We start from the raw sequence: 14,502 nt of genomic DNA, 5'->3' as shown, positions 1-14,502 counted from the left end.
GAGTGTGCTCTATTGTTTATAACAACATACATGTGTAGACTCAAAAATGTGCACATTGTGCATGCAAGCTCAAATAAAAACAACCTAAAGCGCACCAACACAGAAAGCAAGCTTTACCTTTTCTCTGGGTTCACATCTGGCTTGGAGAACCCCTGTCAGCTCCAGAGAGAGACAGTTAAATTGAGAGAGCAAACCTCTGAAATACGCTTGACCCAAACAACATCTGAGCAAAGTGAAGGCTTCTGCCAAGTCACGCGAAGTTAGTCTTAGCAGATAATTTGTAACATGCTCAAAATGTAAACACATTTCAGACTCAGGGCTGTGTATTCCCAGCAGGACACAGGGAGGCTGAAGCCACCCAGCATGAGAGAGAACTGTGACAGACATGAAGCTGTAGACTTCCAAGACAAACTATGCAACACCAACACACCATGTATGCATTTTACAACTTACACAGCGTTGCTTTTGAAATGTAAGTGGAATTGTGGCTTTTTGTTATATGAATATTATAGAGATCCAACGTTTTGAACAGAAGTAGTTCAGGTCAAAATCAATCAGTTTCTCTGTAAATCTGATAAGTTTGCATTCTTCCAAAATCCTAATTTAGATTCTAGTGGTGACACATAAAGAATGAATCCCAAATTTATTTAAACTTCACAGGGCATCCCCATTAGAGCAAACCTACAAGACACAAATACGTGCTTTTCAGGAAATAACCAGCTACTGTGTAATTTCACGGACCTGCTGCGACAATAAATAATTTCATAACAATGACTCAGCGTTCATCGCAAAGCTTTTTTTTTGCACTGCATTTTTGTGTAAACATGAATAAACTTTAGAAAACCACATGTGTCTAATATTACAAGCCCCATGTGCAGACAAGAGTGCTGTCTAGTCTGGCTGTGAACAACAGAACCCGGAGAGGCAGGGGGTTGGAGGGGGGCTGAGAACAAAAAAGAGAAAAAGAGGAAAGGTCGAGCAGTCTCGTGCGATGCAAAAAGGTGGTTTTGGGGCAGATGGAGAAAAAGGGAGGCCCCGAGGGGGGCAGCCAGGGAACACACAGCTGAACTTGATATGTTTCAGGGCTGTAAAGTTTCATTTCCCAAGAGGAAATCTGTTCTTATGCAATTTGGGGGATTCTCTGTTTCCAGGCTTTAGCACGGAAACCCCAGGAACCAGAACAATAAAAAAACCTCCAGCAAAGAACCTCCAGCAGCTTTTTACTAAATCTTTTTAACGTAAAATGAATTTACAGGTGCTAGTAAAACAAAAGTTACTAGTTCTCCAAATCATAGTCGGTAAGTGGGATGTTTAAAATCAGCTCTAAATTATTTGAGTATTGCTTATTTTATCTTGATAACTTTGCCTCATGGGTGCTATAATTTGATCACGTTGAATGGATTGGTACATTTAGGACATTTGCTAAAAGATTTAAAAATTGAGGAGCCAGCAGGGGAATGTTTCGGTGGTGGCGATTATACCTGACTCAGCCCTCGCACTGTTTAGCAACATCCACGCCACCTTCAGCAACACTCATTCAAGCGACCACTTTCAATTAAAAAGTCTATGTAGGCGTGCGTTTCTGGATTAATTTCTGGATTAACAGATTCTCGGACCAATCACTGCTTGCTAACCCCATCTGGTCCAAAAAAGAAAAAAATCAGGCGATATCTGTACCGCGGAAAAATGGTGATTGCATTGACTTCCTTTCGTTGTAACCCGAGGTTACATCTCTATTCATGTCAATGGTTCTGAGGTGGTTTCCATGACATCTGGATGCTCTAGAGCAGGGGTGTCAAACTCAAGTCCTCGAGGGCCGACGTCCTACTGGTTTTCCAGAAATCCTGCCTCATCTGCTGCTGATTACCTGGATCAGGTGTGTTTGGCCAATAAGGAGCTTCAAAGGCAGGTTGGTTGGAAAACATGTAGGACACCGGCCCTCCAGGCCTGGAGTTCGACACCTGTGCTAGAGGGATGTCTTCAGGGGGATCTGCCAGTTTAGGTGGCCCCTTGGTTATGGTCTCTTCACCTGTCTTTGTTATCCTCTATATTTCCCTTTTCCTCCTTTATTTAAGTCATGAGATATTCAAATGGTTTAGCTATTCAGTTTACAGTCATTTTATTCATGTTTTTAATGGATTGCTCAAGTCTTACTTCTGAATGTGTGAGCTCCAAAACCACATTCATGACAAATGATAGTAATTTACTGAAGTTTAGCACTAACTGTTGGCAAATCTTGAGAAGAAAAATCTTGAGAGAAAAAACAGAAAGTATGTCTGCAAACTAAAAAATAACAGCATTCAGGCAAGTTTTCTGCCTACTTCTCAAAGCCTAAAAGCACTATAGAGGGTGGTAAAAAGTGGTAGAGGACATCACTGATAGCAGCCTTCCCTCCATCCAGGACATTTGCTGTAGCAGAGGTAAGGCACAAGGCATCACAAATCCAGCACCAGGACTTGGCCTGTGGTTAACAATACACATAAGAACCCACCTGCATGTCTGACAAATTGTCAAGACAATTGAACTCTTGATAGTACCTTCAACGAACTTCATGATATGTATTCAACTAGTAACAGTACTACATAAGTCACTACTTCTCTGTCAATGCTAATGTCACATGACAATATCATGACATGCCCCAATACCCATTTTGCCCAGTGCATTTATGACTTTACCAAAGAGACTTTTTTCAACCTGCATTTTTTTGTCTCCTCCTAGTTCACAACAGTTTAAATAAAGAAATAGTAAGATGATAATAGTTTTTTATACATGACCTCCATCGTGAGAAAAGTGCGACAAGAACTTTTTTAAAACACTATTTCCATTACAGTGGATCTTCAAGTTGACAAAAAAAAATCATGTTTATGTAGATAAACAAAAGCTGAAAAACTATCACAGGAAAATCCCTTTTTTTAATCAACAAAAGGACACAATGACATTGTGAAAAATAAAGCCCTGATTCCTTGAGTTGACAGAGTTATCTATGAACTGTATATGTGTTATTTTAGACTTATCAAACTGAAGTGCCAAACAATATGACAGACGCTGCAAAACAAACTCAATTTCTTTCTTTCAAATATGACAAGAGTTCCGCCTCAATCTGTATCATATTAACTCAAGTGTAACGTTATCTTAGGTCACATCTCAAAAATCTGACAGAGTCCACCGCAAATGATTCACACATGACTTTACACTCAGTGAAAGAGCATAAGTCTGACCTGTCATGAAGCTGTCTGCTCTTAAATTACCCTTTCATGTTTACTGCTTTTCACAGGGATCATTAAGTGTATTTGCTCCATAAATAAAAGGGCAGGGGAAGCCGTGTGGATTAGGCATGTTGAGTCACTGCCTCTTAACACGACATGTGGTTGTGTTCTGAATAGTTGTTGCAACTATAACTATTAGGCCAAAAATCACATCTAAAAATTGCCTGCAAACTGCGACAGTGATGTAGTATTTCTTTTGTCAGGGCTACGTGGGTCTTTTTTTTACACTAATAGCTATGAGAAAAAACTGAGGCTAACCATGAAAATGCTGCAAAGAAAAGATGAAAAGTCTGTACCTTTAAAAAATGGCTGTAAAGTGATACCTTCTGAAGTTTCAAACAAGCTTTACAGACTCTACATTTGGGGATGTGTGGCTAATGTGGATTATCCAGACAGCTTGTATGTCCAAAAGTAATAATCAACTTCAAGCATGTCTTACATTTGTCTAGGCTTGACTGTATTTACTCAGTGTATCTTCAGTGTCCTCAGGGGAGTCCTTAGAGCACTCTGCTGCGTACTGCAGAGGCAATGAAGCCTGAAGTTGAACAGAATCTTGACAACATAATGAAAAATGTTTAGCCATTGACATAAAAACATTCATTAAATTTTAGACGTTAAGCAACAAAGCTATAGTTAGTGTTTGCATTATGGACATCAACATATGATTCAGGGTTTTCCAGTCTTTTAGACAGATTTTACTTTGAAAATGACATTCTGGACTGTGTGAAGATAGTGTAGAAAAACCTAACAGCCATATTATTTCATAAGCTGACAAATTACTCTGTTGATCTACCAACGAAGGGATACTTGGGAAGACAATCAGGGCAACAGACGTCAAGCAGGAAAAATTGTTGAATGTTTTGGCTAACACTTTTAAAAGCAGAACAATGACTTAAATATGAGGAACATGGCTGTATGGGTGTTACTCAGGAACAGCGTTTTAACATTTTTTGCATTTCTAATTGAGGGCAAAAAAGAAAGATTCCTACTATCTACTAGATTTGTGCTTTAAATTGTATTCATAGAATTCATCTTTATACACAAGAAACAATTCCAACAGCCCATCATAGGGATGAAAATGATCTTTTAAAACAACTTTTTTAAAAAACTTTTTAGAAGCCAAAAACATCTCCTTTTATTTAGTTTTTACCATTTGAATTAGTCAGTTGAAACCACTTGTGTAAAAAAATATATAGAAAAATAAATTGTTATTTATTGTTATTTAAATGCAGATTTGAAAAATGAATCCAATTTTGAACTTGTAAATTAAAATCAAATCAATTTAATAGTTTGAAAGTAGGGGTGTAACAATAATCAACTTAACTGATTAATCAATTTATATCCTGACAATACAACCAGATTAATCTTTTTGAGAAAATTTTATAATCTCATTAACTAAAGAGGAAACATTGTAAAATTGTTTAAAAATAATAAACCTAATTTATCAATAGTGGAAAATGAGATTTAAACATGGTAGATTTATTTTACTGTAATGCAAAGACGACCAGCTAATGCAACAAAAAATAATCAAGCCATCATTGCAGACGTGTGATCATATAGTGCTGTATGATGAACTAGAAATGTTTTATTTGCCTACTTTTTAAGTGGAAAAACAACAGTGGGCTGAACTTTATTAAACTAAAATGTGAATTTATTTTTAATTAATTCTTGTTTACTTGTTTGTACACATATTAACTTACACTTAGTTATCTTGTAAGAAATACAAGGAATCGGGAAAACTTTATATGCACTATTCAGTACCAGGTATTTATCTCCGAGTCACACTGGTTGAATTTTTGGATAAAGATGCCCTGATTAAATTTAGGTCAGTGAATCGGATATTCAAAATGAACTAATATTGACTAATATGGCCTATCATATCATCAACCCCAAATTATATGACCAGAATTGTTTTTAAATTGTTTTTAATTGAAAGTAATACCTAGCCCTAAAATTCACATATTTTTTTTCTTTAAGATATTGAAAATAAATCACATGACGTTTATTCTTCAAGTCTACTGTGCTTCACCAAATGCTTTTAAACTTACCTCAAAGAATAGCAAACAGGTTCAATATTTGCCCTGCAAACAAACAAAAAAAAAGACTTTAGATATGGTCATTATTCTGACAATATTTCTACAGGATGGCTCAGCAAAAAAGAAAAACAAAACCATAATTTAAACAGGGATAAAGTAATAATTTAAACAGTTGAACGACGGAAGTATATTGTTATAATAGCTTACTGTTAGATAGCATTGATCATGCCGCTTTTCCTGGAGACTTGTGATACATTTCGCTTGCTGTTATTTTTCATTTATTTATTTTATTGAAAACAAATGACATACAGTAAATAATATAGATTATTAAACTGCACATCAATTGTTCAAAATTAACGCCAGAGGGGATACACACATAGATAAAATTATATCAGATTAAAAAGCTGAGCAAGATGACATGTTTTGATTGCTTTTTTGTTTGTACTGGGGGAAATAGACTGCAAGTAAAATCTAATTTGGGCCAATAAATCCAAAAAATTGGGAGCTTTATTATTAAATTTAGTTTTGTGAATATAAAAAATCAGGAGATTTATTAAATAAATTTAGACGAAAGCTTATTATCATAACTAAAGAAACCAAATAAGATGTTTTTCCATGTTAAAGTAAAATGTGGATAAAGTTGAGTTTTTATCAGATTTGTTAGTCTGTGCCAAATTATTTCAGTGTGCTTGCAAGTCCAAACACGTGCATTGTTTCCCCAAACTGACAAAGACTGAACAGTTTTTATCAATATCTCTTTTTAACCTTTGCATACACTGATTTGTTGGATAAAACCTATGAATGATCTTGAATGAAACCTCTTTCACTTTTTTGTTTACAAGATATTTGTTTGGCAGGGTCCAAACCTTTTCCCAACAAATTTGTCCATGAAGTGAAGTCCAGAAAGTTACGACTGGGGATTCAGTTGTGAGGTCCTGCTGAAACGGTCTCCGGAAGGCTTAGTTCTGATTTTTCAAAGTAGAGAAACAGAGTTTTCCAGCAGCAGTGTCCGTCACATGAAGCTGTCATTGGGGGCAAATTGAGTATAAGTTCCTTTAAAAAGACAGGTATGGTTGGGGTGAACAGCATCAAGAACAACTGAGAAGTCCTTCACAGTAACAGGGATCTGATAGTGCTGGATGAATTCATTGTACGTATAGAGGTGACCCTGTTGGTTGAATAATAGACCCACTAATCTTATATTATTTTCAAACCACTGTTGGATAAAGATTGTTTTGTTTTTGTAAAGAATGTATCTATTGTTCTAAATGTAAAACCTGTGAGGAGAAAAGGTATGTTTATAAATCATGGACCAAGCAAGCAACATCTGTTTATGATATGAAAGTTTAAGGGGCATTTTGTCTGGCTTGTAGGTGCAGAGCAGTAAAAAGTCGAGGCCATCAACCTGAGAAAAAACATAATTGGGAATGAAGTTCCACAGAGAGTTTGGATTTTTCAAAAAATGTCTGATCCAATTAATTTTAAAAGTTATATTTAATGTACTGAAATCCTGAAAGTTTAGACCCCCACTAGTATAATCATTCATTAGAACAAATTTCCTGATGTGATGAGTTCAGTTCCTCCAGATAACGTTAACATTTTATCAACAGTTTTGAATATGAAGTTGCTAACATACAAAGATTGAGCAGGGGAGCCATTCAGGCTTGGAGAGGAGAATTCGACCTTTAATGGAGAGATCACGTAAAAGCCAGAGGTTAAACCTCTTTTTCATTTTATCAATAATTGGAAGAAGGTTAATACCTCTATCATTTTCCATTTTGGATATTATTATACCAAGTAGGGCTGCCACGATTAGTCGACTAATCGACTATTACAATAGTCGACATCTAATTTACTAGTCAATTAGTTGTTACTTTATATGAAGTAGGATTGTAGTAAAGTGGAAAGTTAAAATGGCATACTACTAGCTTTTTGGACTATTTTGACATTTCTTAAGGTTTTTTTAGGCTATTTTGGAGTTTAGCTAATATTTCAGCTGCATTCTAGCTATTTTAGCAAATTTAGGCTTTTTTCGTTTTTTTCGGCTAATTTGGAGCTTAGCAAATATTTCAGATACATTCTAACTATTTTGGATAATTTAAGATTTTTCAGTTTTTTAGGCTAATTTGGATTTAGCTAATATTTCAGCTGCATGCTAGCTGTTTTGGCTAACTTGGGCTTTTTTGGGCTATTTTGAATTTTGGATAATGTTTCAGCTGCAAGCTAGCTGTTTTGGCTAACTTAGACTTTTTTTCAGTTTTTTAGGCTAATTTGGCATTCAACTAACACTTTAGCTGGCTTTCAGCTTCAGCGATTTTAGCTATCAATTTCAGCATCTTCAGCTATCAGCACTACCATCTTCAGCGACCAAATTCAGCTTACAGCATTAAAACTAGCATCATCGCAAGTAATGCTATATATCTAGTTTTTAGTTAGTTTAAAGCTAATGATGGTTAAGATGTGTGCTTTACATCCAGTTTGCGCATGACCCGATCAGTCGACTAATCAGAAAAAATAATCGGTGATTAGTTGACTATTAAAATAATCGTTTGTGGCAGCCCTAATACCAAGATATGTGACTGATGTCTTTGTATGAATATTGAAGAGTGAATACGATTCGCATGATTTAATTGGGAGAAGTTCACATTGTTTCAAATATATGAGAGACCGGAAGCTTTAGAAAAAGATTTAATTATATCTATTGCTAATGGAATTTGTGAGCTGTCTTTAAGAGAGTGAAATAATCAGCAAGCTTATGACACAATAAATCTATTAGCGTTGGAAATACCTTGCAATGGACTGGATTTAATATGGTCACAGAAAAGCTGAGCTACAAGAAGAAATAGATATATGACACCCCTGTCTGATTCCACGTTTCATATCAAACCTTGGTGATGAACCAGATTTTAGTTTATTAGCATTTAATAGAGCAGGTGATATTGTTGTAAAGAATGTAAATAACTTTGCAGAGGTAATTACCAAAACAAAATTTTTGTAAAGAACAAGATACAAGAAATTTTGTTCTACTGAATCAAAGGCCTTAAAAAAGTCCAGAAATAACAAATAAAAAAGTAATCTGTTTTGCTTGCTGTTATGCGCGTGCGCACCATAGACAGTCGCGCACTGAAGAAACCATTCACCTTAAAAGTCAGAATCAGAAACTAATGACTAAAAAAGAAGGCATACTCACAAGCAACTCACGAGTCATCAGTTTAGTTCGTAATTTTTGGCAGGGTATGTTACGACGGTAAAATATAAAAATCTGGTAACATATGGAATTTGAATGGTAAGTAAAGAAATGTGCTAGTTAAAAAAATCTAGTTATTTTCAAATCCATAACCGCTGCGTTTTACTTTAACTGGCTTATATTATGTATTTTGCGAAAATATTCCATCTGAATTGGGAATACGTCGTTGAAATAAAAGCGCTTAACAACTCAAATATTTCTACTTCCGCTACACGAGATTCTATTTCCGGCGTAGAAGAAGACCACAACTGCTTCTGGTAGGCATGTTTGGCGAACATGTGTTTTATGTCAAAGTTTGTCTGTTGACATGATGTTTCATTGGATTAACGTTTGTTTTCCAGCTACCCAGCAAGCTTCAGGTTTATGTATAGTAATGTTCGCAGCCTAGAAAATAGACGCACGATGAGTCGATGCTAACAGGAGGTTAGCTTCACAGATGTGTAAGGCTAAACTCTGTAAACAATCATCTAATGAAAAGCCAGATTTGACTTTTGAAGGAACTCGGCTGAGAATAGTTAGATTTTTTTAGTGTAAGTAATGTAATCTTTCTATTCAATAATCTATTTAACTCAAGCGGTGACCTGTGTTAGTGTCACTTAAATTTACTATTAGCTAACATCTAGTCTGCTGGCAGGATTACTTGAAACGTGAAGAACTTTTAAGTGTAGTCAGATTATATATACTTTGCAGAAAAGTACAACAGTGGAAAGAAAACGGATTTGTTTAGGCTTACATTATGTCCTATAGTTTTTCTGCTGCTCAGAATAGTCTTTGTGATTAAAGTTTTATCATAAAAGTATTTTTATAGTTAATTTGTATGTAAACCAGTGATTTATAGAGGCTAGACAATTCTCATCTGAATTGTTCATAAAAGAAGAGAAATAAAACAAGAATCGGACACAAAATAAATATAATTATTACTTGCATTTATGCTCTGTTATTTTACATAATTGAGTATAATAAACAGTTTACACACTATGCATTTGATAGCAAACTGTTGACTTATCCATGACACCAAAATACTTAAGTAAAACACACACACATATATATATATATGTTTAGTAGTGCTTCAATGTCTGCATACAACCATGTTCCTCATGTCTAAATTGTCCTGCTTTTGAATTGTCTTTTTTTTTTTTTCCTTGAAGTTTGTTGTCCGGATTGTCGCTGGTAGATCAACAGAGCAATTTGTCAACCTGTCAACACTGTGGTTGTCAGTAATAAAACATTATATTTTAAACACATAATCAAAGTCAGTGTTTTTTACATTTGTTTCAAATGCTCAGTCACACTTTGATGCCCATTAACACAAAACACAACAGATGTATTTATGTCTTAAATTCAATAAATATTGTTTGTTAATTGTTATTCATTTGTGAGGGTAAAAAAAGCAGCTCATTGAAAAGTGACAACATTTATAAGATATTACAATTTCAGTTGAAATAAAATGTGATTTGGAGTTTTTTTTCTTTTCATTTCACATTTATAAATATAAAATAATCCATGTGGAATTGTCATACTTGGAATTGCTTGGCCAAAATTGATATATTGATTGTTTACCGTTTTTACAGGCTTCTTTGGAATTCAGAGCATCAATCACTAAGTATGAAATAATAGACATTGGTAAAAAAATATATATATATATTTGATTTGATGTAATCTCTTTTTGTGTTCGAGGAATATCACTTATCTTACACAGCATGAAAATAATAGTAAAAGTAACAAGAAACAAATTATTTCTTAAGATGTAAAATTAAAAAAAAATGCAGACATAAACAATATTTTATAAGCCAAATAATACAAATTATTAAAATAAAAAATGTAGTTTGGGAAAAAAAACATTGTATTTGCTGTTTGCATTGTGAATTCATTAGTAATAAGGTGTAAAATACCTCAAACAGAAAAATAAAGTATGAAAACTTTGGCATAAACAAAAGGAAAAAACTAGAATGGGTTGGTATAACGTTTAAATAAATGACAAATCTTAACATGAAGAGTGAACATCTACATCATCATAACATTTAATCTGGTTAAAATTAAGTAAGTAGACTGGATGGAAAATATTTGTCTGCGAGTCTTAATGGATCTGGCAGATACATTCAGGGTTGAATTAGAATCGGTTCCTCGTTTCATTAAAAGGAATGACTCTTTGGGTTTGAATTTTATTGGGCATTGACAGCTGGCTGGATGACCGGATTTGCAGCTGCAGCTAGGAGACACGCTGCAGACGTCAGCAGGTCAGGCTGGTCCTTCTCCAGCAGCCTCTGCAGTACGCTGACATCTATCAGTTGTCCCTCTGACTTGTTATGTGACTTTGTTCAGTCGGTGGTCACACTTTGGAAGTTGTTTTTGCTCCAAAATAATTGGAGAATGGTTAATGACAGGGTTAAGGCTACTGCAATTGATTTGTTTTGTTCAAGAATTAGACCCTGGAAATCAGCTACAAGTGTATGAAAAAATTTTTGAAGACTTCTTCAAAGAAAACATTCTCAAACTTTAGAGGAAAGTGCTTTCCTATATATCTCTGCTCTTCAGCTCCTAATGGAAAAGTGTGGTCTCTAATTTTTCACTTCCTTCTCCCCCTATAAATTACAGAGCCAACAAGCCCAAGACGAACCTCCATAAACATCTAAAGAATAGGCATGAGTTTAGATCAAGACCAGCAACTTCATTCTGGTTGCCATGACAAAACAACACTCGGTCTCGACTCATCAGACAGCTGTGAGCTCGCCAAGCAGCCTCTCCAAGGTCTTAAATTGGCATCCCACAAAGTGCTGGAGACAGCGCAGCAGACTGGCAGGTTGAAATGTTCTAAATGTGGAGGATCAAGGATGTTCTTCTGCTACACATGCTGTTCATTAGTGGGTGTCAGCATCCAAGAAATTCCCATCATCAAGGTCAGTGAAAGGTTGGGACTGGTTTCACTCCTAGCAGAAGCCTTCTTGAACATCACTACTAAATGTATATTGGGTATACAATGTGAGGTGTAGCTGAACTTTTTAACCAGAGAATATTTTGTGTTTGTTGTCATCAGCTTCCTGTGAAGATAGACATTATCAAACATCCTAATGAAACAGATGGGAAGAGCACTGCCATTCACGCCAAGATCCTTGCTCCAAATGATGCCACCATATACACCTATCCATGCATTCCTGAGTACGAAAAGGATAAAGTAAGATGTTACCTTTCTTATTCTTTTATTTCTGAAAATCAACCTCATCCCTGGCTGTAAATAGAAGCCTTAGTCTCAATGACATGCTCTGCATGCTGTGTTTCTGATTGATTATTTATCATTTCAAATGTTAAACAAATTAAAAGGGTTCTGACTTCATTCACTTTATTAAATCACATAAAAAACATAAATTCATTACTATATAAAAAACACGTATTGTCTAAAAAGATTATTTTGTAAAATAAATCATTTTAAATACAAAACTGCACATGATTACTCCATAGGAGATTCTGGGATCTGGCATTTATTTACACCATTTTGATTTTACTAAAATATTATTGTCACAAATGTAAGCAGTTCTTTGGAAATCTGTAGAAACGTCTTTTAGTTCTTTTTTTTTACATGTTTATACTCTGTTAGTTGACATTGAGTCTTGTAGTTGAAATTATATATTTTTTCCATTTGACAGTTTTATTTTATTCAAAGTCTGCATCAGCATTTTATTTTATTCTGTTTTCCATGAGGTGTTTGTTGGAAAATAGGTCGCTTATTAAAGTAAATTAGTCATTGAAATTCAGTTTAAAATATAATGGTAAAAACAATTCAACCAATATGTGAAGTTGCAAACATATTATTTGTTATAGTTTAATGTCCCTGATGTTTATGACATGGAAAATGTAGATTTCAGGAACTTTGAAAGACGTATTGTTCTAAATGTTAATATTTTATGACAGTTTTTGGTGAAAGTTGCACCCTTTGACTCCAGGACTAAAGACATATGAGTGACTCAGCAAAAAACCTCCACAGGCAGCTTTGCATCCATTCATATAAAAAAGTGCACCAGAAATTGTTAACCGTCTGCAGCTTATGTGCCTCATTCATTTGTAGTTTTTGCAAATGCCCGTGGCTGCTTTTGGAGTCACTTTGCAAATGGCTTAGCTTGTTTGGTTTGACAGCTGTATACCATCATGTGCGTTCAGATTCATGATGTGGTCGTGTGTGAGTATTTGATTTGACGGTTTGCAACAAATCGTTTTTCTGTTTCTAATGTCTTCCATTTTCACCTTTATTTCCCTCCTGTCAAACTGTTTTCATTCCCCTGCCACTCACATCACATAAATCAAAGCACTGGAGCAAGCACATGTTTCAAATATGATGTGTGTTCTGCTCCCAGTTTAGGTTTGTGTGACGGTCTTCCACTCTTTGTCCTCTCCAGGTAGTGCTGGTGTTCCCTGGCTCTGAGGCCATCTCAGTGAAAGACATTCTGCGTTGCTTAGGTGACAGGAGGACGACGAAGTTGCACGACCATTTTGATGAACTCCGTCCAAAGAGGTTGAAAATTGAAGAAGTTGAGGAGGGGACTCAGGCTGCCAAGAACCCCGAGGCAGAGGCCACAGATGAAGAGTCAAAGGTGTTTCCCTTACAGAGGGTGGTCTTCATCGACAGTACATGGAACCAGACCAACAAGATCATCACAGACGAAAGGCTGCAAGGTAACCACAAGAGACTGAAGCAGCTTGTGCATGATCTCACTATTATTGTCTGCTTTTTGATGAATGTGTTCTCGTGCAGGTCTGCTCCAGGTAGAACTGAAGACGAGAAAAACATGTTTCTGGCGCCGTCAGAAGGGCAAGCCAGACACTTACCTCTCAACCATTGAAGCCATTTATTACTTTCTCCTGGAATTCCACCAGTCCTTCCTCGCCCAGGAATACAATGGAGAATATGATAACCTTCTCTTCTTCTACTCCTATCTGCACTCAGTCATCAACAAAGCTAAGACTTCTGCAGCGAAGTGCAAAGAGCAACTGTGAGGAAAAACTGGAGTCAGCTCCAAGAGACTGAACTGAAGAAGAAGAAGAAAATATATTGATTTTTTTTTTAACTCTGCATCGTCATCAGTTGGATGAGTCCATGTAGAGGACTTGACCATACCGTTGTCATTAAAAGGGGATTTGATGCATTTGAGTTTTCATATTCAGTGAAGGATTCAATGGAAATCCAAAAGTTGCAAAAAAGTTAAAATAAAATAAAAAAAGTTTTAAGAGCTTAGTTTGTCCACACATGTAAAGAGTGAGTGTGGAGAAGTTTGTGAACCCAGAAGATCATTGTGGAGACTTTGTTTAACCCTTTTGTTATCCTAGGCATGCTTACATTAAAAGTGGGGTCATCTGGACCCCACAAGACAGTCCGCTGAACTTTTTTTTTCAAGAATTTTTTATCTTCGCTGATGTCCGTGGCAGACATAAAATCCTGTCCACCTTTGTCATGGGAGGGATCACACGTCAATGTAAGCACAAGGGTTAAGACGTGTACGATGTTTGTTTCTTCATCAATTTTGAAAGATATCTGAAGGACTAGTTTGGTACTGGTAACTATAAGCACTATTATGAGAGACAGCTGATTAAAAATCATGTGAAGACCACAACTTGCTCAGTTCACATCACAAAAACATATCAGATTATCCATTAAAAGCTTTATAGCATTAAAAAATAAGTTAAAAACGGAGACAAATTCGTTTCAGATTGCTGCATATTAGATCAAACATCTCAGCTGTTAAGCATGGTGGAGGAAGTGTCATTTGATTGTCTATAAAATTGGGTTGTCAGAAAGAGAAAGATTTAAATAGGCGTTAGGACAATGTAGATGAAGCTCGACATCAAATTACTTAAAATAGACAATTTTCAAAAGTACGAAAAAAAATATTGCTATTTACAAGTTAGATTTCTGACCTAAACCTCTGTTTAAGTCAAGGCTCTACACAAAATAAACTTTTCAAAT

At 35.6% G+C, this 14,502-nt stretch overlaps 1 protein-coding gene and 1 long non-coding RNA gene across 4 annotated transcripts in view; one reads left to right on the top strand and one right to left on the bottom strand.

Moving 5' to 3' along the window:
* LOC112160504 overlaps positions 1-8,738 on the bottom strand; it is a 47,429-nt gene extending 38,691 nt beyond the window's left edge. Inside the window, exons 1-3 of one of the 2 annotated variants that reach the window (XR_002921681.2) lie at positions 8,493-8,738; positions 5,315-5,347; positions 3,649-3,818 (exon numbers count right to left, since the gene is read on the bottom strand). This is a non-coding gene — a long non-coding RNA (uncharacterized LOC112160504). Of the gene's footprint in view, positions 1-3,648; positions 3,819-5,314; positions 5,568-8,492 lie in introns of those variants that run through there. The other variant, XR_004949884.1, reaches the window with a different exon arrangement.
* Positions 8,571-13,910, top strand: dtwd1 (DTW domain containing 1). Of its 2 annotated transcripts, none has more exons than XM_024295068.2 (5): positions 8,571-8,588; positions 11,145-11,446; positions 11,584-11,721; positions 12,938-13,214; positions 13,294-13,910. In XM_024295068.2, the coding sequence occupies exons 2-5, from the start codon at positions 11,192-11,194 to the stop codon at positions 13,533-13,535; spliced, it is 912 nt and encodes a 303-aa protein (XP_024150836.1). In that variant the 5' UTR covers positions 8,571-8,588; positions 11,145-11,191; the 3' UTR covers positions 13,536-13,910. The 2 variants fall into 2 exon arrangements, with proteins under 2 accessions (XP_024150836.1, XP_024150835.1); XM_024295067.2 differs by lacking the exon at positions 8,571-8,588 and adding an exon at positions 8,670-8,806.
* Positions 13,911-14,502: the final 592 nt, after the last annotated feature.

Source organism: Oryzias melastigma, linkage group LG3 (assembly GCF_002922805.2).
Source record: "Oryzias melastigma strain HK-1 linkage group LG3, ASM292280v2, whole genome shotgun sequence".
Lineage (NCBI taxonomy): Eukaryota > Metazoa > Chordata > Actinopteri > Beloniformes > Adrianichthyidae > Oryzias > Oryzias melastigma.
Note: the sequence above shows the minus strand (reverse complement) of the source record. Positions and strands in the feature narration are given on the sequence as shown.